The sequence below is a fragment of the Coenobita brevimanus genome, chromosome 61 (assembly GCF_032717465.1).
Source record: "Coenobita brevimanus isolate Jiangsu-jjx chromosome 61, ASM3271746v2, whole genome shotgun sequence".
In the NCBI taxonomy this organism is placed as follows: Eukaryota; Metazoa; Arthropoda; class Malacostraca; order Decapoda; family Coenobitidae; genus Coenobita; species Coenobita brevimanus.
The window spans coordinates 2,825,123-2,847,650 of NC_137014.1; the positions used below are offsets into that span (position 1 = coordinate 2,825,123).

A 22,528-nucleotide genomic window follows, 5' to 3' on the forward strand; every position below is an offset into this window, starting at 1 on the left:
TTCACCACCACCACTGCAACATCTCCACCACCATCACCACCATTACAATATTATCTCCAACACTCTCACTCCTATCTTTCATCCCATCATTCCTTCCTGTCATTCTTATATCGTCATCATCTTACCCATAAATGCATGTCTGTCTGTCTGTCTGTCTCTGTCTCTCTCTCTCTCTCTCTCTCTCTCTCTCTCTCTCTCTGTTTTGTGGAAAGTTGCTGAGTCATCTTACTGGTGGACCTTATTGTGGTGATGGGTGGGTGGAGTGGGTGGGCGGGGTGGCCATTGTGTGTTGGGGATGGGCAGGGTAAGGAGGGGTTGGTGGGTAGGCAGGTGGGTGGCAGGGTGGTTAAGATGCGTGAGTGGGTGGGATGGGTAGGTTGGTGGATAGGCAGGGTGGGTAAATGAGTGGAGTGGGTGGACAGGCTGGGTGGATAATCAAGGAGGGGTTGGTGGGTGAGTGGGTGGTTTTGTAGCTGAGAGGGCAATGCTGCTGGGTGGATGTGGAATAATGGTTCCATGGGGTAAACAGATCCATGGCTGAAATATACACATGTTGAAAAATGAGCCCAGAGAGGATTATGTCCCTGGGGAATGGGTCCAAGTGGGAACAAACACAAGAGGTCAACGTAGGTCCTTAGAGGAAATAGTTAAAAGGATGGAAATGGGACAATACGTGAATTTGGTAATGACAGGACAGTGATGGTATATAGATCCATGTGGGAATACAGATCTTTGAGAAAAATGTCAAAATAAAAAATGGGTCCTTGGGGATAACAGGTCTACGACGGAATATAGCTGCAGGAAAGGAAAATATCTCCAAGGAGAAATTGAATTCATGAGGGAAAATCAGTCCATTGAGGAAACAGGTTCAGAGTCAAAATAGGTCCCAGTGGAAAATAGGATTAATGAGAAAATGGGTTCAATAGGAAAATAGGTCCAAAGGCAAATACTTGGAAATGTGGTAACAGGTCCCTGGGGAAAAATAAGGGGGATTGGGATGACCCCTAGAGGATGCAGCCCGAGAGAGTCTGTTGTGTTATTCGCTCCACATATTCCACTGTATCATACCTTCATCATTCATATCACACCAGCCAAGACTTACCCGCCTCCAACATTCTCTCTCTCTCTCTCTCTCTCTCTCTCTCTCTCTCTCTCTTTCTTTCTCTCCGCCTTGCACGTCCCACTGTTGCCACACTATCTTCCAGGTAAGGTAACGCCATCCCACCATATCCCAGCAGCATTAGCTACATGCCTATGTGTTTTGTGCTGCAGAATCACTGCCATTTCTCCCACCACTTCCACTCTTTCTCCCCTCCCATTTCCATTTCACCCTCTCCCGTTTCCATTACGTCCCCCTTCGCTACTTCCCCCTCAGCTTTCGAAACTACCATCACAAGTCCCATCACCACACCGTTCCCATCACCTCTTCCCTTGAACACCACGTACGCAGTTGTTTTGATGATAATTCTTCACTGATGCATGACTATAGCTGGTTTATTTTTCTATGAGTGACCTGGAACAATTATACAACTAAATACTAAGTCATGGTGGCGTGCAATTTGGTTAGTCTTGGCTATGAGGTAGGAATGAGTCTCCGTGGTTACTAGTGAAATTTATCCTCCAACCTGACGACATCTGGTCATTAACTGGGCTGAAGAAGGTTACGGTTATTTGTCAAGCGAAATTAAACAAACTATAATCCAAATTGCTCCCCGGTGTACTACTATTATGCTACTTCAGGACCCGTTAACAATGATGGTCCGTGGTAAGAAATGTTGCTGTACCGCCTAACGCTTTCCTATAGTGTTTCAGATAATTCCAATGATTTTCCTTCTCACGTGTAAAAGCTTGAGGCATGTGGGGGGTAAGAACTCCCCTTTCATCATAGCCCTAGTAGTAGTAGTAGTAGTAGTAGTAGTAGTAGTAGTAGTGGTGGTGGTGGTGGTGGTGGTGGTGGTGGTGGTGGTGGTAGTAGCAGCAGTAGTGGTAGTAGTAGTAGTCAATCAATCAATCAATCATTTCCTGTGGCACCCTCGGGGATGCATAGGGCCTCGATGAACTCACACCACCACATCCTATCTTGTGCTAACTCCTCAAGATCTCCCCAACACTCATCTCCAGCTTCCCGTCTCATTGTCCTCACCCACGTCTCTTTTGGCCTTCCTCTACCTCTCCTACCAAGTGCCACCCACCCTGGTGTACCTCGTACTATTCCCTGTCTCCTATACACATGTCCTAGCCACTTCCATCGTGAGAATCTAACATATTCATCGATCGGCTGCACTCCCGTTATTTCTCTAATTCTACTATTTGGTATCCTTTCCCACCACTTAACTCCTAATATTCTTCTTTGGTATCCTTTCCCACCACTTAACTCCTAATATTCTTCTAAGTGCTTTATTTTCAAACACCAAGAATTTATTTTCCATAGTCACTGTGCTGTACCAAGACTCGTGTCCATAAATTAAGATACTCCTAACCATTACCTTATAAAGTTTGATTTTTGTATGAACAGAAAAATTGTTATTATTCCAAATATTTTTAAGCATTCCCATTGCCTGATTAGCCTTCTTTAACCTTTCCTCGAATTCAAAGTTCAAAGAACCATCCTTGGCTAAATAAGTACCTAAATATTTAAACCTATCAACTTGCTTTACAACCATACCTCCAATTACACATTCCTGCGCATTTTCCATATTCATATTGATTATTTCAGTTTTTCCACAATTAATAACCAAACCCACCTTGCGACCTTCACTCACCAAACAGTCCAACACTCTCTGCATCTCTTCTGGCCCATCACAAATCAAAACTATATCATCTGCATAATCTAAATCCAAAAGTTTCCTGTTCTCTCCCCAAAGTATACCTGCACCGGTTTCTGTTCCAACACGTTTCATAATGTAATCAATGACCAATATAAATAGTAAAGGCGATAGAACACCACCTTGAATTACTCCGGACTTGACTTCAAACGAATCACTCAGACAACCATCAACCATCACTTTACAAAATGTGTCCCCATGCATGTTCATAATGACCCTCACAAACTCCTCTGGTATTCCATAATGTCTCATGATCTTCCCCATAGTCTCTCTCGAAACACTATCAAAAGCCTTTTCAAAATCAACAAAACAAAGACTTAACGGTACTCTCATTTCATTAACTTGCTGCATCAAATGCCTAACTATAAAGATATGATCATTGCAACCACGTCCCTTTCTAAAACCAGCCTGTTCATCCCTCAGAATACCCTCAACCACTGGCTCCAACCTATTTAACAACACTCTACTGAAAACTTTCAAAGCTATCGGTGACAAAGAGATTCCCCTCCAATTACCACATTCACTCGGGTCTCCCTTCTTCGGAATTTTAACAATTACACCATTCTTCCAAACTGATGGTAGTAACCCCGTCACCCATATCTTATTGAATAGCTTGGTCAAGATCATTATTAATCTATCCCCCTCCACTTTAAACATTTCCGGAAATAAACCAACCTCCCCTGGTGCCTTGTTATTCTTTAACTGTTTTACTGCTTAGTAGTAGTAGTAGTATAGTAGTAGTAGTAGTAGTACCTAACCTAACCTAACCTAACCTAATCTTGATAACCTAACTTACCCTAACTTATAAGCTACTTTCGGGCAGTAGTAGTCGCGCATATCCAAGAATACAGGAAAAAGGTACAGGAATAATCACGCATAACTAAAAATAACGAAAAAGGGAATTGAATATTATTTATCGCAGACGCTCCTTATCAATGTTTTAGTGGGATGAAGGAGCGGATAACTTCTTTCTCTCCTTCTTCTTTGACTACACAAGACGCCGTGGACTATATTTCCCTTCGTGCACTAAATTCTATCATTACGGCAGCAATGGAAATTATCTCCGCCGAAAGGAAAGCGCTGGCGGCCATGTTGTCCTTCGCCGCTTGGACCTTCGGCATGTGCTTCGCGGCCTTGCTGGGATGGGCCATACCTAACTGGAAATACCTGGCGCTCCTCTCCTGCATCCCAAACCTCGCCGCATTTGCCTACTGGTGGTAAGGTGGTGCTGTGTGTGTGTGTGTGTGTGTGTGTGTGTGTGTGTGTGTGTGTGTGTGTGTGTGTGTGTGTGTAATGGTAGTATGGTAGAGCTGTTTTTTTTTTTTTTTTTGTGTGTTTCCTCTATGGGCCACATATTCATTCACCCACCCCTGACAGCCCCCGGAATCCTCGCTCCATCGGATGAGTGAATATCAAATAATGTAACGCGTCGTGGGATTAAGGGGTTGATTCAGACGTGTGTTTTTCCAGCGATCTTGCTACCTCCAGACGATTTTACTCAGCTGTATCAGGGGGGAAATGAAGCCTGCATCAAACCCTTCCAAGTCTCTCTAGAAGCTGAATAAAATCGTCTGGTTAAAGTAAGAATATGAGAGAGAGAGAGAGAGAGAGAGAGAGAGAGAGAGAGAGATGTAGCAGGTATATATTTTAGCTCTGTTTTGCATTTAATATTGCTGTAAGGAAACAGTTACCTCTTATTTTACGCTACCATAATCTTTTTTTCTATTATCAATCAATCTATCTATCTATCTATCCATCTACATCTATCTATTTGTCTATCCATGTATAATAAAACAACTTAAAACCGTAATCAAACAAAAACTCCACATAAGAACGCCAAGAACACACCATAAAACCATGCCTAAAACACCATAAAACCATACCTAAAACAGTATAAAATCATACCTAAAACAAACACACTTTAAATCATACCTAAAACAAACACACTTTAAATCATACCTAAAACAAACACACTTTAAACCATACCTAAAACAAGCACACTTTAAATCATACCTAAAACAAACACATTTAAAACCATACCTAAAACAAACACTTAAAACCATACCTAAAACAAACACACTTAAAACCATACCTAAAACAAACACACTTAAAAACCATACCTAAAACAAACACACTTAAAACCATACCTAAAACAAACACTTTAAATCATACCTAAAACAAACACATTTAAAACCATACCTAAAACAAACACACTTAAAACCATACCTAAAACAAACACTTAAAACCATACCTAATACAAACACTTAAAACCATACCTAAAACAAACACAAAACCATGCCTAAAACAAACACTTAAAACCATGACTAAAACACACCCACTTAAAACCATCCCTAAAACACCTAAAACCACACACGCCATGGGAGTGAAAGGGTTAAGCAAGAGGTAATGTAGTGTATATGTATGTGTGTGTTTGTGTGTGTTAAGAGGTGATGTAATGTATATATATGTGCGTGTGTTTGTGTGTGTTAAGAGGTGATGTACTGTATGTGTGTGTGTTTGTGTGTGTAAGAGGTGATGTAATGTATATATATGTGTGTTTGTGTGTTAAGAGGTGATGTACTGTGTGTGTGTGTGTGTGTGTGTGTGTGGGTGTGGGTGTGTGTGTGTGTGTAGAGGTGATGTATATATGTTTGTTTCTGGACAGGGTGTTGCCAGAGTCTCCAAGATGGCTGGTGTCCCGTGGCCAAATCCACTCATGTGCTGATATCCTAGTGAAGGTTAGTAATCTCTCTCTCTCTCTCTCTCTCTCTCTCTCTCTCTCTCACACACACACACACACACACACACACACACACACACACACACACACACACACACACACACGACACACACACAAACTGCTTAAGGTTAATATTCCCAGCTAACTATTAACCTCAGAAATCTAGCGAGGTCTCTCTCTCTCTCTCTCTCTCTCTCTCTCTCTCTCTCATTTTACAACACCCATAAGGTTCTGTTCAAACCCTTCAGTCCAAAGACATAACCTTCATCTTAATCGATATTCTCAGATAATTTTCATCAACAAAACTGACAATTTATCTAAAGGTGTTATATTTTATCCCATTAACAACTTCACTATTAATATTCACTGTCTTATTAACTTCACTATTATCCCATTCACAACTTCACTTTTAACATTCACTATCTTTAATCACCATATCAACTTCACTATTATCCCATTAACAACTTCACTATTAACATTCACTACCTTATTAACTTCACTATTACCCCCATTAACAACTTCAGTGCTACATATTCCCTCACAGAGATGAATAAAATTGTATGGAGGCAGCAAGCATAAAATAAGTCACCGAACCGGAGGCGTTGAGAAAGGCCTGGTATAGTGAATGGGTATTGGCTCATATTCTTGTTCAGTTAGGAGGCCCCCAAATACCTCTTCCTTAGCGATTTATTTTTGGAGCTGGCTGGTTATTATAATTTTTTTCTGTACCTTAGTTATGCGGAGTATTTTTTTTTTTCCTTAATGCATGGAAGAAGGAACCAAAGGCCAGGAGCCCGCAAACCGTTCCTTCCACGAAAAAAAAACAACACAAAAGAGAGCCAAATTCAAGATCCGCTAAATTGGCGATATTAACATCATTTAAGGAACACAGAAGACGACAGAAACGTGTGACAGGCAAAATAAATCGCTTAGGAAGAGGTGTTAGGCGCAGCTTCCTTAACGACGAGAATACAGGCCTATATCTAACTCCTCCAGGTAGAACTGTCTCCCCTAACTTAAATACAGGCATCAGAAAACAGCAAAATACATCATCGGATTGAATGGGTTGTGCATCTGTATATACGGATATTAAACCAACCAAACCAAACAAGATCTAACACAACTGGGAAAGCCACCTACTTACAACTTCACTCCCTTTATTTTATCTTGGCCTAAAATTGCCATCTCTCCTTGAATGCTGACGGGTAACAATATATTAAAAATAAATAAATAAAAAGCTAGTCATGAACATGTGCTTTTCGAAAGGATGTATACAGCATAGTCTCTCAGCCACTAAACTGCGTGAATTACGATACAAAAGGACGAAAATTATAAAGGTCATACGATGGGTTTTCTGTTTCAGTACGAGTGGCAGTGAAGTGTGAGTACTTTACGATGTCCAGTTATAAACCACTGAAATCCACTGAGATCTGTGAGTCTGATGACCTGCAGAAAATGGGAGTTTAATGTTGCATCCTAATCCCATGTGGTGCTGTGTACTGAACTAATGAATGTCCACCAAACACCCACTCAGGATTGTGTGCCTTGGTAGGAAGTACTGTGTACTGAGACAGCCTAGGAGTTAATAATCTTCGCTGAGCAGATACGCATTAATAGGCCATCATCTTGTAGATAGTTTAAGGACATCTCATTGACACATCCTTTCTCCCTTCTCCCTGTGCTTTAAGCCAAACTGATTCATCATTAAGCCGCTTCTTCGCCAAAACCACTTCAACACCAGCCTTAGTGACATACAAATAATTTATGGCTTGGTGATAGTTTTTTATTATTCCTTCCTTCCTTCTTGTGTGCAGGTGGGTGAGATGAATGGGGTGAGTGGCCTAGAAGTAGAAGCGATAGAGGTGCAATTGCGCAAGATGATGGATGAAGCTGTACCGGATGTGCCTCTCACTCATGCATTCAAATTCCCAAAACTCAGGATAAGGGCCGTGCTTCTTTTCATAATTAGGTAGGTCTTTCCCTCTTTACCCACCATCCCTCTAACTCTCATCTTTACATTCCATGAACTCAGGATAAGGGTGTTTTTTCTTTTACTAAAATATCTCACTGCACAGAATAGCAAAGCGTAGTTTAATAATGAGTTACCGAATAGCCTAGTGTAAGGACAAGATTTATTAAACTGTATACCGTAGCGTTGTGTAGGGTACTCCAGTATAGTGTAGCACAGTGTATTTTAGTGCAGCACAGTGTTCGTACCGTGTGGTGCATTGTTGTCTAGTAGTGAGTAATTTATATGCAGACAGACATTGTAGCCTATGTACTGTACCTGGCATGGGCTATAATTTGCTGCTGTGTCAACGCCTTGCCCAGCAAATGTGTAGGGTAATGCAGCGTAGTGTAGTGTGGTGTAGTGCAGTAAATTAAAATACAACGTAGCTTTTACCTGTGCAACCGCTGTATGTTGCACGTTTATCAGTAGCATAGCCAGAGGGACAGCCAGGGGGGGCACTGTCTCCCCTGAAATTTCTGACTACCCCACTGACCACGCCAAACTTCCAGAGGCAATACTCCCTACCTCCCTAAGGAGTTCTTCGGTCACCTGATTATTAGCCATCCCAGGTTTATAATCCTAGTGACGCATCTGTGGTATATGGTGTTCTGTGATGCAGTGTGGTGTAGCCTGGTGCAGATGTGGTGTACTGTAGGCTAGTATAGTATAGAGTAGATAAGTAGTACAGCGCAGCAAAGTGTAAATGTGGTGTAGCCAATTCTAATGCACCATAACTTTAAATAATCGCAGCTTCTGTTCGTACCTGATCTACGGGGTGCTATTACTGGGCATCAACGTCCTCCCCAGTAACAGTTTCCTCAGCCACTTCGTCCTGTCCATCTTCGAGCTGCCCAGTAACCTCCTGGGATGGGCCTTCACAGACTTCCTGGGCCGACGCTTCACATTCTACGCAAACTTCGTCCTCATCGCTAGTTTCTGTATTGCTGCTACATTCTTCCTGCACAGTAAGTAACCTGGGAGATTTTCTGATACTTCTTGGTGACACCTCTTTAAGACACCTTTATGACACCATCTTTGTGGCACAGATTCTTTGCGACACCCAATTTTTTGCGGCATCTTTTTTTTGTAACATCTCTTCTTTGTCACACCTCTTCTTTGTAAAACCTCTTCTTAGTGACACCTCTTCTTTGTGACACCTCTTCTTTGTGACACCTCTTCTTTGTGACACCTCTTCTTTGTGACACCTCTTCTTAGTGACACCTCTTCTTTGTGGCACCTCTTCTTAGTGACACCTCTTCTTTGTGGCACCTCTTCTTTGTGGCACCTCTTCTTTGTGACACCTCTTCTTTGTGACACCTCTTCTTTGTGATACTTCCTTGTGACACCTCTTCTTTGTGGCACCCTTCTTTGTGACACCTCTTCTTTGTGACACCTCTTCTTTGTGGCACCTCTTCTTTGTGATACTTCCTTGTGACACCTCTTCTTTGTGGCACCCTTCTTTGTGATACTTCCTTGTGACACCTCTTCTTTGTGGCACCTCTTCTTTGTGATACTTCCTTGTGACACCTCTTCTTTGTGGCACCCTTCTTTGTGACGCCTCAAGGTTCATTGTGACACCTCTTTTTTATGACACCTCTTCTTTGTGGCACCTCTTCTTTGTGACACCTCTTCTTTGTGACAGCTCTTCTTTGTGACACCTCTTCTTTGTGGCACCTCTTCTTTGTGGCACCTCTTCTTTGTGACAGCTCTTCTTTGTGACACCTCTTCTTTGTGGCACCTCTTCTTTGTGGCACCTCTTCTTTGTGACACCTCTTCTTTGTGACACCTTTTCTTTGTGACACCTCTTCTTTGTAACACCCTTCCTTGTGACACTTCTTCCGTTTTATTTTGCACACGACACCTTAATGTCTTTCTTGGATAAGCAGGCAATGTTATCGAGGCAAACTATGTCAGTATTAAATAATGATAAAGATACATGAGAATATTAAGGTCTACTCAAACTAAACAGCTATGAAGCAGATGTTTGGTGATGACCTGTGCAAACGAACATACGATTCATGATCCTTGTAGGAGCTGTGTCCCACTCAAGCGTCTTATGTCTCCCTGGTGCTGAATATTATGGTCTCAGGGAAGCCATAATAATACCCACATACGTCATCGCGGGGAAAGGATCATAAGTTTTCATGACAGATTCCTAACCTTTTTCTGAGCTGCTGGCGGTTAAATGGAGGATTACTATAACTAGTAACCAAGGAGACTCGTTCCTACCCCATACGACTCATCAAAATTTCATGCTGCCACTCTGACTGGAGGGCCATTTTTACTAGTAACCAAGGAGACGCATGACATCAAAATTTCATGTAGCCACACTGACTGGAAAGTTATTTTTAACTAGTAACCAAGGAGACGCATATCTACTTCATAGTTAAGGTTCATCGAATTTTATGCCACCACAACTTAGCATTCAAGTTGTGAGTGGTTCAGCTCCCGCAGATGAAAGCAGACTAAAGCGATCACTACTAAAACCCTGCACTAATATGAGCTGTTTCCAAAGCCGAATAAACTCATTTGGCGGTGACATATGAAGAAAAAAGGAAGCTTATCACTGTCTGCAAAGATCAGTGGGATTATACTGATCCGCCGACACGTCAAAATACCCCCGCTGACGCCAATACGCCAGACCCGTATGAGACAACCGTAGCATGAACGCAGGGTTTTGGCGCCGATGTAGTGACATATGATGATATGAAGGTATATGATACGGTATGTAGGAGGACTACTGAGCCTTGGGAAGACTGTGATGCCTATGCCCAGAGTCGGACACGCACACAAAAATAACGAGAAGCGGTGCCAAGGCACGGCAAACCCGTCCCAGGCAGTCATTTTAGTGCTGACGTATGAACACACCAGAATATCTAGTCAAAGATGTCACATATCAAATTTGGAGTAAATCGGGTGAAAACTGACGATTTTATGCCCATTTGAAATTTTAGGCCCGACCCTCCTGACACTGACCCCTCTACTGCTAACTAGGGGGTGACCCCCCTTATGTAATGAAGCATGTTATAGGATGCAGATTTGAAAGATGCACATTTAGATTTTGGTTTCATGTCGATATGATGAATCTGTAAAGTTATGGCTTTTTTTTATTTTTTTTTTTTTTTTTTTTTTGTGCCTACAGCCTGGGCATTGGCCCAGTGTGGCCCAACATTAATCAGGTGATCAGAACAAAGCCCATCATCCCTGTAATTTTAGTCAAAATCGTACCAGTAGCTTCCGCGCATAGTTGTTAGCAGACAAACAGACAAACGAACAGACAAACCGAGTGAAAACAATACCCGTAATAAATAAACACCCTTCATGGAAGACGTCCCTAAGATGAGTTAAACCATCCGATTATAGAAACTGCCGACAGCAAGTAAAAAATATCCAAACGTACCATAAGGATTACTGCCTCCCAAACACTGAAAGTTCTGCCATAACAGTTTCACGGGCCGGAATCGGTTTTAAGAAAAGAATCAACTCTCTCGTGTTGCATGTTTTTCTTCAGGAATGGTCAGACACGTTAACACAAAATAAGAGCGGTTTCTCACCTTGTATAAGCATCTTCGTGAGCATGAAGGGACGTTCAACATTTCCAGGTAATAGCTAAAAATGATCGGTAAGTCAAGCTTTGTGCACAGGAGCAGGGCTGGGTCCAACACTCGAAAAAGGGAAGGGCGTGATTAGTAGCAGAATTATCACTTTATGCATTTGAACTATCGGAAAAAAGTCAAAATGCTATTTGTGATTCCTGGAAGAATTATCACTTTGCATTTGAAAAAAGCAAAATACTCTTATTATTTTGTTTTAATAATGAGTACAATATATAAGCAAATATTATTTTGTTTTAATAATGAGTACAATATATAAGCAAATACAAGTGCTAATGGATATTTTGTGAGTATACAGTAGTTTGCTATCCTTGAAATTCAGTGAGGTGGGGTAAGCTTCACTTAGCAGAACGCCAATGTAATTATAAAAGTTAATAAAACAAAAATAATTATCTATTCTGTACTTTTAATTATATTTGGTCTGTTTCAAATTTAATCAAGGTTTTTCTTTTTTTTGGGAGGGGAGGGGGGGAGAAATGCAATTCTGATCTTTATGAAAAACTGAGAAACTATCAGTTGGGCGCGGTAGGCCACCTGTTTTCTTACATTCCCACGTTCTTAGGGAAAGTAACTGTAGTACAGTATCCAACACACATAACTGATGATTTTAGACTATAAAACGTATATAGAGCAAACAAATATATTCCCGTTTTAGAGTATTTAAGGAAGCTGCCTGGTCGACCGCGGCAGCTTATTCGCAAACCTAACCTAACCAGACCGGGGGCTTCGCCCCGACCCCCCCCCTATGATTTTGGCCATCTAGAATTGCCACACCTAACCCTGGAAGCCCCTAATTTCTATCAGACCATAGCTTCCACCCTAACCTATCCTAATCAACCTGTGAAAATTCCATATGAAAAGGATTTCGGAAGATCTGCCTCCTTGTGTGTGTGTGTGTGTGTGTATGTTTTGATAATTTACAATTTCAGTTAGCACTATTTTATCGAGGACACTTTCAAGACGAAACTTCAAGAATGTTTTCTAAAAAAGGCATCTACAACCTGTTTAATTTCGTTTTTTTTTTTTTTTTATCATAGTGAATGTGAAGAAATATAATGGCACACTGGAATATGGGATTATAAACATGACAATGCATGGGTAAATTATAAAATGCTAATCAGTACCGGTACTAGCATAAATTATAATACGTTTCATAACACAAGAATAAAAGATAAACAGGACTGGATTAAACGATTCGAGACTTCTTGCAATGAAATAACTAATGACGACTAAACATGGCAAAGCGGTATGAGATTACTATATAAACATGTAAACCCCTCAACACTAAAGTAAATCAACTTAGGTAAAGCATTCAACACTACAGTAAATGTTAGCCCTATTACGGTTGACAAAACTGGCGCGAAGGAGAGTAAACTGAAAGGGTTATTGTTGGTTTGTTTTTACCCCTTCAGCTGATGGCCAAGTATAGTCAGATGTGGGGTTAACTTGGCTGGTAACCAAGGAGACTCACTACCATCTCATAACCAAGGCTCATTGCATTTCCTGAAACCACGACTTGGTATCCAAACTGTGGGAGGGGCACAGTTCCGTCAGAAGAAAACATACCCACTGTAATATCATTATTTAATAATAATATTGTAACCCACATTTGGTGTTGTGCGGCCACCATTGCCAAGCATCAATGAAAACTTAAACACAACCATTAACTCAATGAGACATGTAACAACTATACAAGCGTAGTAAAAAAAAAAAAATGAGTGACGTTAAATACCTTTATGGATGAGAATTAAGGCCATTCACATGCAGAATAAAAGGCGAAATAAAATTTAAGTTTTTAAACTGATTTGGTCTACGAAAGCTTGAACGAACGCTGGTTTCTATTCAATTACGGAAGAAATAACTGTTTCCATGGTCTGCACTTACCATATAATGAGCAGGGGATGTTTAAGTGTTCTTAGGTGGCACCCAATTCCTCATAAAATTCTGAATATCGCCCCACACAAAAAATACACAGTGCCGACGCCACCACCCACATCACCCCGTTTCAGCGGCGGCCATCTTTATCACTTGCCATGTCGTAAATTTTTAATTTGTTAGGATAGCTTCAACTGTATCTTCCTTGGTTGAGTGGCTGAGTGAGAACAAATTTTAAAAGCATCAGAGAAAAATTGTGTTGTAAGTAATGGAATATTGGGAACGGGAAAATACGAAAATAAAATTTCTAGCTCTTCCTCACACTGACATCATGCCACTCGGTTGAGCAAATAATTTCATTTGCACGATTGTCATTGTCCTAGCATGAATAACAGTCCGACTAATACATGATCAGTCATAATAAGATGTTAAGAGGGATGGGCAAGTTTTTAATATTAATTTAATTAGCTGGGTACACTCATATATGATACCCGTTATCCCCACTCGGAGAACATTAAATGATACTGTCAATAAGATTCCAAATTATATATATATATATATATGTTTAATTTGTTATTTGCAGCAGTACTGTGAGCTATACTGAAGCCATTTTCCCCAGTTTATAGTTATTATTACGAGTTAGTGTGAAGAATATCATTGTGCTGGCATTTATGTGAATGTACGACTTTAAAAGTGTTACCACTAAAATTTTTGGAAAATATGTAGTTGTATAGCAACAAATCTGTATTAATCTGCAGATAATTTAGCTGGTCACAGTTTTCCCAAACTGAAGAGTTAGTTATTAAAAAGAAAAGTTCTCCACGCAATTAAAGAATTGCTATAATTGATTACTTCTACCAGCTGGAACTCGAAGGTTTGCTGGAAGGGGTGGGGGAGTGGCGCGCCATCCCCCTGGCTACTACTTATACAAAGCAATCGTTGGTCCTCCGATAATAGAGGGGACTTACGCCCCCATTAAATCCGCCTACCACGTCTCTTCCTGCCTTCTAATTCGCACAAGTATACCAGTTTCACCAGCCAATCACATTCATTCTATCCACATGCTCATACCATTTAAGCACACTCTTCAACTCTGTGTCCACAGACTAATTCTTAATTCTGCATCTATCCCAAATTACCTTATTCCGTATCCTATCCACTTTCCAAGCTCCGCACATATTCCTCGACAATACCATCACCATTGCTGTTGCTCCTGACTTTTCATTATTTTGCCACACCAGTTTCACACCCGTATGTTAGAGTGGGCACTAAAGCTTCATACAAGCCTCTCGCAGCCACCACTCAGACCTCTGCCTCTTAAGATGTGTGCCACTACCTTCCGCCACTTCTGCACACTTACCTCTGTTTTCTCTCAGTGCACTCGGGTTCTTAAACCCTCACACCAGTGCCTGTCTCTCTCCAGTTACTAGAACATCACTTTGGGAATCACCTGCTCTCTCAACAACCATCACTTTACTCTTACCTATTTCCTCCAAAGCACAGCGCTCACAAAAGTCTTGAAAACTATGCTCTAGTCCAAGTAGCTCTTGTTTGCTATTTGCAAGCAGTACTGCATAATCTGCATATATCAGATTTGAAATACTCCATTCTTCACCATTCATATACCAGTGCTATCCCTCCTCCATTACTCGTGTTTTTTATACTTCATAAAACATCATCCCTGTAAAATATTCTTGAAAAATGAATATGAATAAAGTCGTAAGTGGGGATGCGCACAATCCACTCAATCGATGTAGTGCTGCTCTCGGATGACTGCCCATATCTCTCGTCCTCGCTTCTTTCCTTCCGTCCCTTTCTGTTTTTCTTTCCTTCATTCTTTCCTCTTCCTTCTGTCTGTGGATAACTCTACACTGGGTAACAGTCCAAATGGTTCCCTGTACACCAGGAAACCATTTGCCACACTGAATGGTAACCATATAACCAAATTATGTTGACTGGTGGTTTAGTGGGTAATTAAGGTGCTCCAACTGGATTGAGTCTGGACAGGTTTATATCCAAGGGGTGGTAGGGGTTTATTGCCCATGTAATTTCACTCAGGGATGAGTGAGGCTGGTCACTCTCATCTTAAATGTCAGGACCAACTTGCCTACTCCCAGGGTACTATGCCTCTCATGGAGCAACACTGGGTTAGATGATGATGTTGATGATAGTGTTATTGCTGGGTTCTATAAATATATGGATTTCACTTTTATCATGTACACAACTTCTGTGATATAGGCAGGGTGGTCACTACTAGCTCCAAAGCAGCACTGGGAGATATAGCCTACAGTACCAGATACCACCAGCCACCCCAGAAGTGCCTAAGCAATAAACAGTAGTGTGAAAACCAGGTCAGTACTCTCTATTGATCCCAGTGCAAAGAGGTTAAATATTATAACTGAGCCTCCCCTCATCCCTACAGACCCATGGGTTCTCCTGGTGCTACTATCCACAGTGAAGCTGTTTGCAACACAGGCCCTGTTTATCATCTTTGTCATTGCTGCTGAGATCTTCCCCACACCTGTCAGGACATCTGCCTTTGGAGTCACCGCTGTCTTTGGCTTGATGGCCATGGCTGTGTCACCACACATCCTTTATGTGAGTGCATGTGGTTTATTATTTGGTTATCATTATCCTCCTCCTCTTCCTCAAAACCATCATCAATACTGTTATCACCGTAATTATTTCCTGCAAGCCAAGAATCGTTGGGTGGTAACCATTTACCAACCCATATGTGTTCCCTATGTGCCAACAAGTGGGTTGGTGCCCCCCCCCCTCGGTAAAACAACTAACAAAGTCAAACAGCGACCCCTTACTGGATTATGGTGTCTGGCTATGGATATGATATATACTGTAGATCACCATTACTATACCTTTTTACTCTAACTTGACTTAAAACTGCCATATTTCCATCTTGAATGCTGAATTCTAACAGTTAACACTGGAATATGGTGCTAATCATGAAGATGATTTGTGAAATGGATGTTCAATTGTAGTATTGTCTTTCTTTTTCTTTCACCGTGCTATGTGAAATAAGCTATAAAAGGACAAAAATTTGAACTACGTTACGGTGGAAAAATTATGTCAGCATTGCAATCACAGTTATCATCAGCCATCATTACAGTCATATCATCAGCATTACCATCATAATCACTATCATCAAATGGCAATGATAACAGTGTTAGTTCATTGGTCAGAGGCTTCAGAGGTAATAATTTTTTAGTTATCATTACCATCACTGCCCTGTACTACTATGATCACTGTTGCCTTCAGCATCCTGGTGATGGCCATGACTCCTCAGATATTTCATGCAGGAGGCCATACCTGGTTATAACATCATTGCCGTCCATCATCATTATCGTCACCATTGTCATTATCATCACTTTTCTCCTCTTCCGCATGATCATTGTTCTAACCATGAGTATCACCACCATTACTATTATTTATCATCATACATTGCCATTCATCATCATTGTCATTATCATCTCTTTTCTCCTTTTCCTCAACATCACTGTTCTAACCATTGTCATCATCACCATTGTTATTATTTATCATCATACACCACCATTATTTTTCACCACTGTTATTATATAAAATATAGTGACTTAGCATTAAATACAAGCACAGAATAATCTTCACTTCTAGTTTGGCTGAATCTAAGCTGTCTTTGATACAGTCAATCATCAACTGTTACTAAATAATCTTTGGTCTTATTGGCATTTGTGACAATGGAGTTTCACTGTTTCAGTCCTAGCTCTCCGAACAATATTGGCATGTGGTGTGTGTGGAGGGTATGTAATTCATGTCAAGTTCCTTTGGAGTGTCTCAGAGATCAAACATATGGCAAACAACAGGAAATAAAATTTATGATAACTCTTTATTACCAGTCACAATTATTGAAGGTTCAGTTCCTTGCAATACACATAGCAATAACTGTGCTTCTAGATTCACTGTTTTAATCCTTTCAGTTCTTTTTATGGACTCCCCATAGATGACATGAAATTGCTCTTAACCTAAATAAAAAATCCGGCATTAACTAGAATAAAAAAAAATTCAGATCTCTCAGATGCTGAAAAAGTTGATGGGGATTTTTTTTAGCATACATAATGATAGGAAGCCACTCCTCAGCTGAATACAATCACCAGTCATCAAGCACAGTATAACAAGTAAGACATCTAATTTACTGAAAATATTAAAACTATAATGTGTAGCTGTGATGTTTCCATACCATATATTGTCATTAATCACACAATCTTCAGATGGGGAGAAAGGTGGTGATGATGATATTTATGATGACTGTTTCTGCCCATTTGTGTATGTGGTACAGGCTGATCAAGGTGAGATGTTCAAGTACTGGATGATACTGGTGATGACTGGCGTGGCACTACTAGCCAGTCTGCCGCTGCCTGAGACCATTGGCCTGTTGCTGCCACAAACATTCCAGGATGCAGAGGACCTGGGCCAGGGCAGACCATTCTTCTCATGGATACACCACTGGAACAAACATCGCTATATGGCACACCAATCAAAACAACACAACAATGCACATAACACACCTTTTATAAACTAACAGTAGCTTAATCTACCTCTTATATCTTAAGACTATCTAGGGAACAACTACTACTACTACCTCTTAAATCTACCAGGCTACAGAAGCCTGGACTCAGGCTCCAGACACCTTCTATCTATCTATCTATCTATTGCCAGACGCCATAATCCCGTATGGGGTGGCCATTTGACTCTGAGTTATTTGTTTTACAGGGAGGGGCACTAACCCTCCACCAACCTACTTGACACATAGGGAGCACGTATGGTTTGGTTGTATGGTTACCACCCAGCATTGTAAATGGTTTCTTGGCTTACAGGAAACCATTTGGCTTGTCACTCAATGTAAAGCCACCTGTAACGGAAAGAAAAGCATCAAGTAGTGACAGGAAAGATGGGAGAAATAGGAAGAGAGTAGGGTAGGCACAGAAAAAGAATGATAAAGACTAAGGAAGAAGTAGGCAGCATTACATCAAGTGAGTGGATGATGGTGAAGAGGGTAATATGGGACTGGCTGTTACGATTACCATTCAGTTTCACTGTTAATTCGACACTCAAGTTTGTCGTAAAGTGATGATCATCTATTAATATGGATATACAGTAGGCAGATTGCCTCTTCCACTACAAGAGGTTTTTCCAAAGCTGTCAAAAAAATAAATAATTTAAAGGTGGCAGGAATATATAAGAAAGGTAATCATCACAGTGATAGGGGTTAATGGTATCTTTTTCTAACTATTGTTCTTCACTATGAGATGTCCTTCCTAAGCTATCAAAAATCATCTGTGAGTGGCAGGAATGAAGTACAATTTAATGTTATCATCAGAGTGAAGGGGTCTGTGGAGGCATTTTCTAATTTTTTCTCTATAAGAGGTTAAAATCAATGGAGGTGGCAGGAACAAATAGAAATATTGTTAGCATAGTGAGAGGATTAGGGTAACACTCTGTATAGATAACAGTGTTCCATCACTTGCTGGTAGTAATATTTAAACTCTCCTTTGACAGAGTTGTCCACTGAAACTTTTGCAGCCACATGTCATTTATCACATGCAGACTTCATTATAAAAGAGGAATGTTTTTCAAAATATCATTTTTTTTTTTTTTTTAAATCAAACTGCTACTGTAAATTGGGGGAAATTAGCCAAGTTGTACTATAGGCATCAATGAAAGTTAAGCTCTTACAGGCCAGGGATGTCTTAAGAACAATAAATAGAATAACCTAGTATTCACCACAGCTACAGAGAAATACATCCCCAGGCTGAAGGGGTTATCAAATGTGCAATTTACTCTAAACTCAGCTGCAAAAAATACTATAAAAATGCAGCACATACTGTGTTGACAAGCTCATGTATTTGTTGTTAGCCCACTATTTTTGTGAAATTTTGCTGTATTATTAGGTTAACCCCTTGAATCTGATGGTCTTTTTTGTTGCATATTTTTTTTCTATTAGACGATAAAATTCAGTTCAAGAGACCTTCCTAGCAAAGAAGTTAATGAAGACTACAGCTAACACATGCAGTGAGAAAAGTCTATCCCAAAGTGAACAAAATCATCTGGTGGTATTACAGCTATGAATAAAGTGAAAGATACATAACTGGATTGAAGGGACTGATAAAACTAATGGTGTGGTGGTTCTCTTGATGCAGTTGTTTATGGTAATACTGTAGTAGTGATGTTACCAGGTAAAATGGACGGTGGCGTTGATGGTCCACGTGATGATTATTATGGAGGTACTGCAGTTGATATCTGTGAACCACATATTTCTGTTCACCCTATACTCATAATCCTGGCTGAGGAGGAAGTCAAAACCAAGGTCTCATACTGAACATGGACCTGATTTTGGCAGCTTGGAACCTTTCCAGATGGTGCAAATAACAGTGTCATTGTAAACTATTTCTCATGCGCTCTTACAAAACTTTGATATATCACCTTAACACTAAACTTTAGTATAGATTTTCATTCACTATTAAACCCTGGGTATGTCTTTCTTCCAGCCAATGGTTAGGCTAGAAGGTGAGCTGAAACTGTGCTCAAGACTGTACATGGATGGTACACAAACACTAGAGAAGAGGACAGGGGAGTTTGTTAAGCTATGACTGGACAACTAATACTGGATGTGAATACTGAATCACAGATGGGAGTACTGAATCATTCTTGTAGGACAGACATCATTTACCAATAGTCCTACTCTTTACCACTTCTGCCAAGTACTAACACTTCACCTGACATATAACTCATTCACAGCTGCATTAAGACCTTACACAGGTATGATCCCCGAGAGGTGATTAGAGGTGTTTTTTGGCCAGGAAAGCCATCAAAGGAAGCATACTGGACATTTACCCTTACAAGTACTGATCTACATCAACTATGTCAAGGACTGCCACACCTCAAAGGGGGTAAAATAAGACCGGATGCTTCTTTTCATAGCAAGTACATCACATCTTTCTCCCATGAATGCTTCAGAAACCTTACATTCCACATGCCTACTTGACCTGCATTACTTTACAGGACCTCAGGCTTCTGAAATGTATGTAGCCTTTTTGGGTAAATCATATTGAGGAGGTGAGGAAGACAAGAAATACAGTATCTGATCAGAAGTGTCCTGAATTGAAACTGCACAAAAGGCCTTTGAAACAGTTTTAAGTACAACTGCAGTTCTGTTTACATCAGGTTTTGTAGTAGCTGCAACCCCAGGCTCATCTGAAATGTCAACCTAATGGACTGCAGGCTTAAAATGCCCTTCTGCAGTCCACCATCCTCCTTCTGGAGGACTGGGAAATAGATGAGGGACATTTGCATAACCAGGTAGTGAAGCCACCACAGTATCTTGGTGCCACCACATGAAGGAGTCCCTCTCCAGCACCATGAGGTTTTGTATAAAAAAATAAAAGTACTGTAATACAAAAAAATACCCCAACAATGTTCATTTAACTTACTGAAAAATTAAGAGAGCCTAGACTTTCCAATGACTGATAACATTAAGGGAAAGGTATGACAACAGCTTAAATTTAAATCATGCAATGAAACATAGACAACACTAGTTCATTATTGGCAGAGTAAATCTCAATTACAAGAGGTGTCACATGAGCACTTTTATGGCATTGAGCTATCTTGGCAAACTTTACATAATGTGATCAAACCAAGGAGCTGGCAGCCAAAACAAAGGACCCCAGCATGTTAAGTCCAGTAGTAGTAGTAGTAGTAGTAGTTGTTCACTAGGCAGTCTGGCCGAACAGCCCCGAGTCCCTTAGGAAGGCCATGGCCGAGACCAGGCTTTCCCACAGAGCTCTCAAAGAGTGTATGTTGAGTTGTTGGCGTAGGTTATGGTGTGCAATGCAGTCTTCCATAATGCACTTAATAGTATGAGGTGCTGTGTTGCATCCTGGACAGGCATCAGCGACGGAGTCATCCAGACTCTTTTGGTAGCTTAAGAGGGCTGGATGGTGCCCATATCTCAGCCTGGCCAGGTGGACCCTGTCCTCATGAGGGAGATAGGATTCAGAAGGGTGGATGTCAGGAGGCCATGCATGTAGCTGTGTGTTGTCTTTAAGTGACTGAATGGAGCGGCAAGTGATCTGAGTGTGGATATGCTTCTGGAAGCTGGTCTGAGGTGGGCGAGGGGGGAGAGATGACAGTGTTTGTGTATGGTATCGTGTGCTGGGTGTTGTTTTGACGTTCCTTGGTGTGGGTGGATGTGCTGCCATGTACTGTAGTGGATATTGTGGGTTTGTGGAGGCTGCGGCAAGAAACTGGGTGCCTCTTATGTCTAGGTGATCCTTGACTTTGAGGACTTTGGTTTCTTGATGTAGGTGGTCTGTGGGTGTAGTAGCTGTGTAGCCTGTGATTATTTTTAGGGCTTTGTTCTGTATCGTCTGTAGAGTGTTGTAGTGTGTTTTGGTGAGGTTAGAAGCCTAGGCAGGGCTTGCATAATTCATCACTGAACGTATGTATTGTTTGTATACTGTGGTGGTAGTTTCTTTGTTGTGTCCAAATGTTGTATGGGCAAGTGACCTCAAAGCATTGAGTCTTGGTGTTATTTTATTTTTAATGTTTGTGATGTGTTGTTTAAATGACATTGATGTATTGTATGTTACACCAAGGATTTTGTGTGTGTGTGTGGTACGGGAGTGTTGTTTATGGTGAGGTGAGGGATGTAACTGTGTTCTGCTGTCCAGTTTGTGAGAAGGTTCACTGTAGATTTGGCTGGGGCTATTTTGAGCTTGTTTGTGGTGAACCATTCATGTAGTGTGTTGAGGTAAGGTTGAATGTTGTGCGCTGCTGTGTTTGAGTTTTGGTGCGTACATGTAAAGTGTTATATCGTCTGCACAGGAAGCTATGTGTATCTGTGGTGTGTGGGGTGTGGGTATGTCGTGCATGTATAGGTTAAAGAGTGTAGGGGACAAAACAGATCCTTGGGGGATGCCGTTTGTGAAGTTTCTGATGTTAGAGGACTGACTGGCAAATGTTACATGTGCACATCTGCCTGCTAAGTAATTTGCCAGCCATCTTTTTGTGTTCTTGTGCATGTTTGTGTTGAGTATTTTGTTTGTGAGGTTGTGGCGGGGGATGGCATCAAAAGCTTTGCTAATGTCTAGTGTGATTAGGAGTGTTCTGTGTGGTGGCCTAGCTGAATTCATGCCATTGAAAACTCTCAGTATAAGGTCTGTAAGAAGGGTGTTTGTGGAGTGTAGTGGCCTAAAGCTATGTTGTGACTGGGCTAGGGGAATGCAAGGTGTGACTAGTTGTAGTACCAGTCATTCAGTGACTTTGGATGGGGTGCAGAGGAGTGTGATGGGGCGGTGTGAGGAGGGTAACATGGGGTCTTTGTTGGGTTTAGGGATAGTGATGATAATGCCATGCTTCCAGATGTTAGGTATTATGTTGTGTGAGTAGCTGTAGTTTGATATGTTGATGAGTGCTT

General features: G+C 41.0%; 1 protein-coding gene across 1 annotated transcript in view; it reads left to right on the forward strand.

The window, feature by feature from the left end:
* The window catches only part of LOC145403800 (organic cation transporter 1-like), a 39,288-nt gene extending 21,569 nt beyond the window's left edge, over positions 1-17,719 (forward strand). The window contains exons 6-11 of the mRNA XM_080275480.1: positions 3,874-4,042; positions 5,491-5,563; positions 7,380-7,534; positions 8,327-8,541; positions 15,488-15,663; positions 17,393-17,719. Coding sequence (XP_080131606.1) covers positions 3,874-4,042; positions 5,491-5,563; positions 7,380-7,534; positions 8,327-8,541; positions 15,488-15,663; positions 17,393-17,635 — 1,031 coding nt within the window. The 3' untranslated portion in view covers positions 17,636-17,719. The remainder of the gene's footprint in view (positions 1-3,873; positions 4,043-5,490; positions 5,564-7,379; positions 7,535-8,326; positions 8,542-15,487; positions 15,664-17,392) is intronic.
* Positions 17,720-22,528: the final 4,809 nt, after the last annotated feature.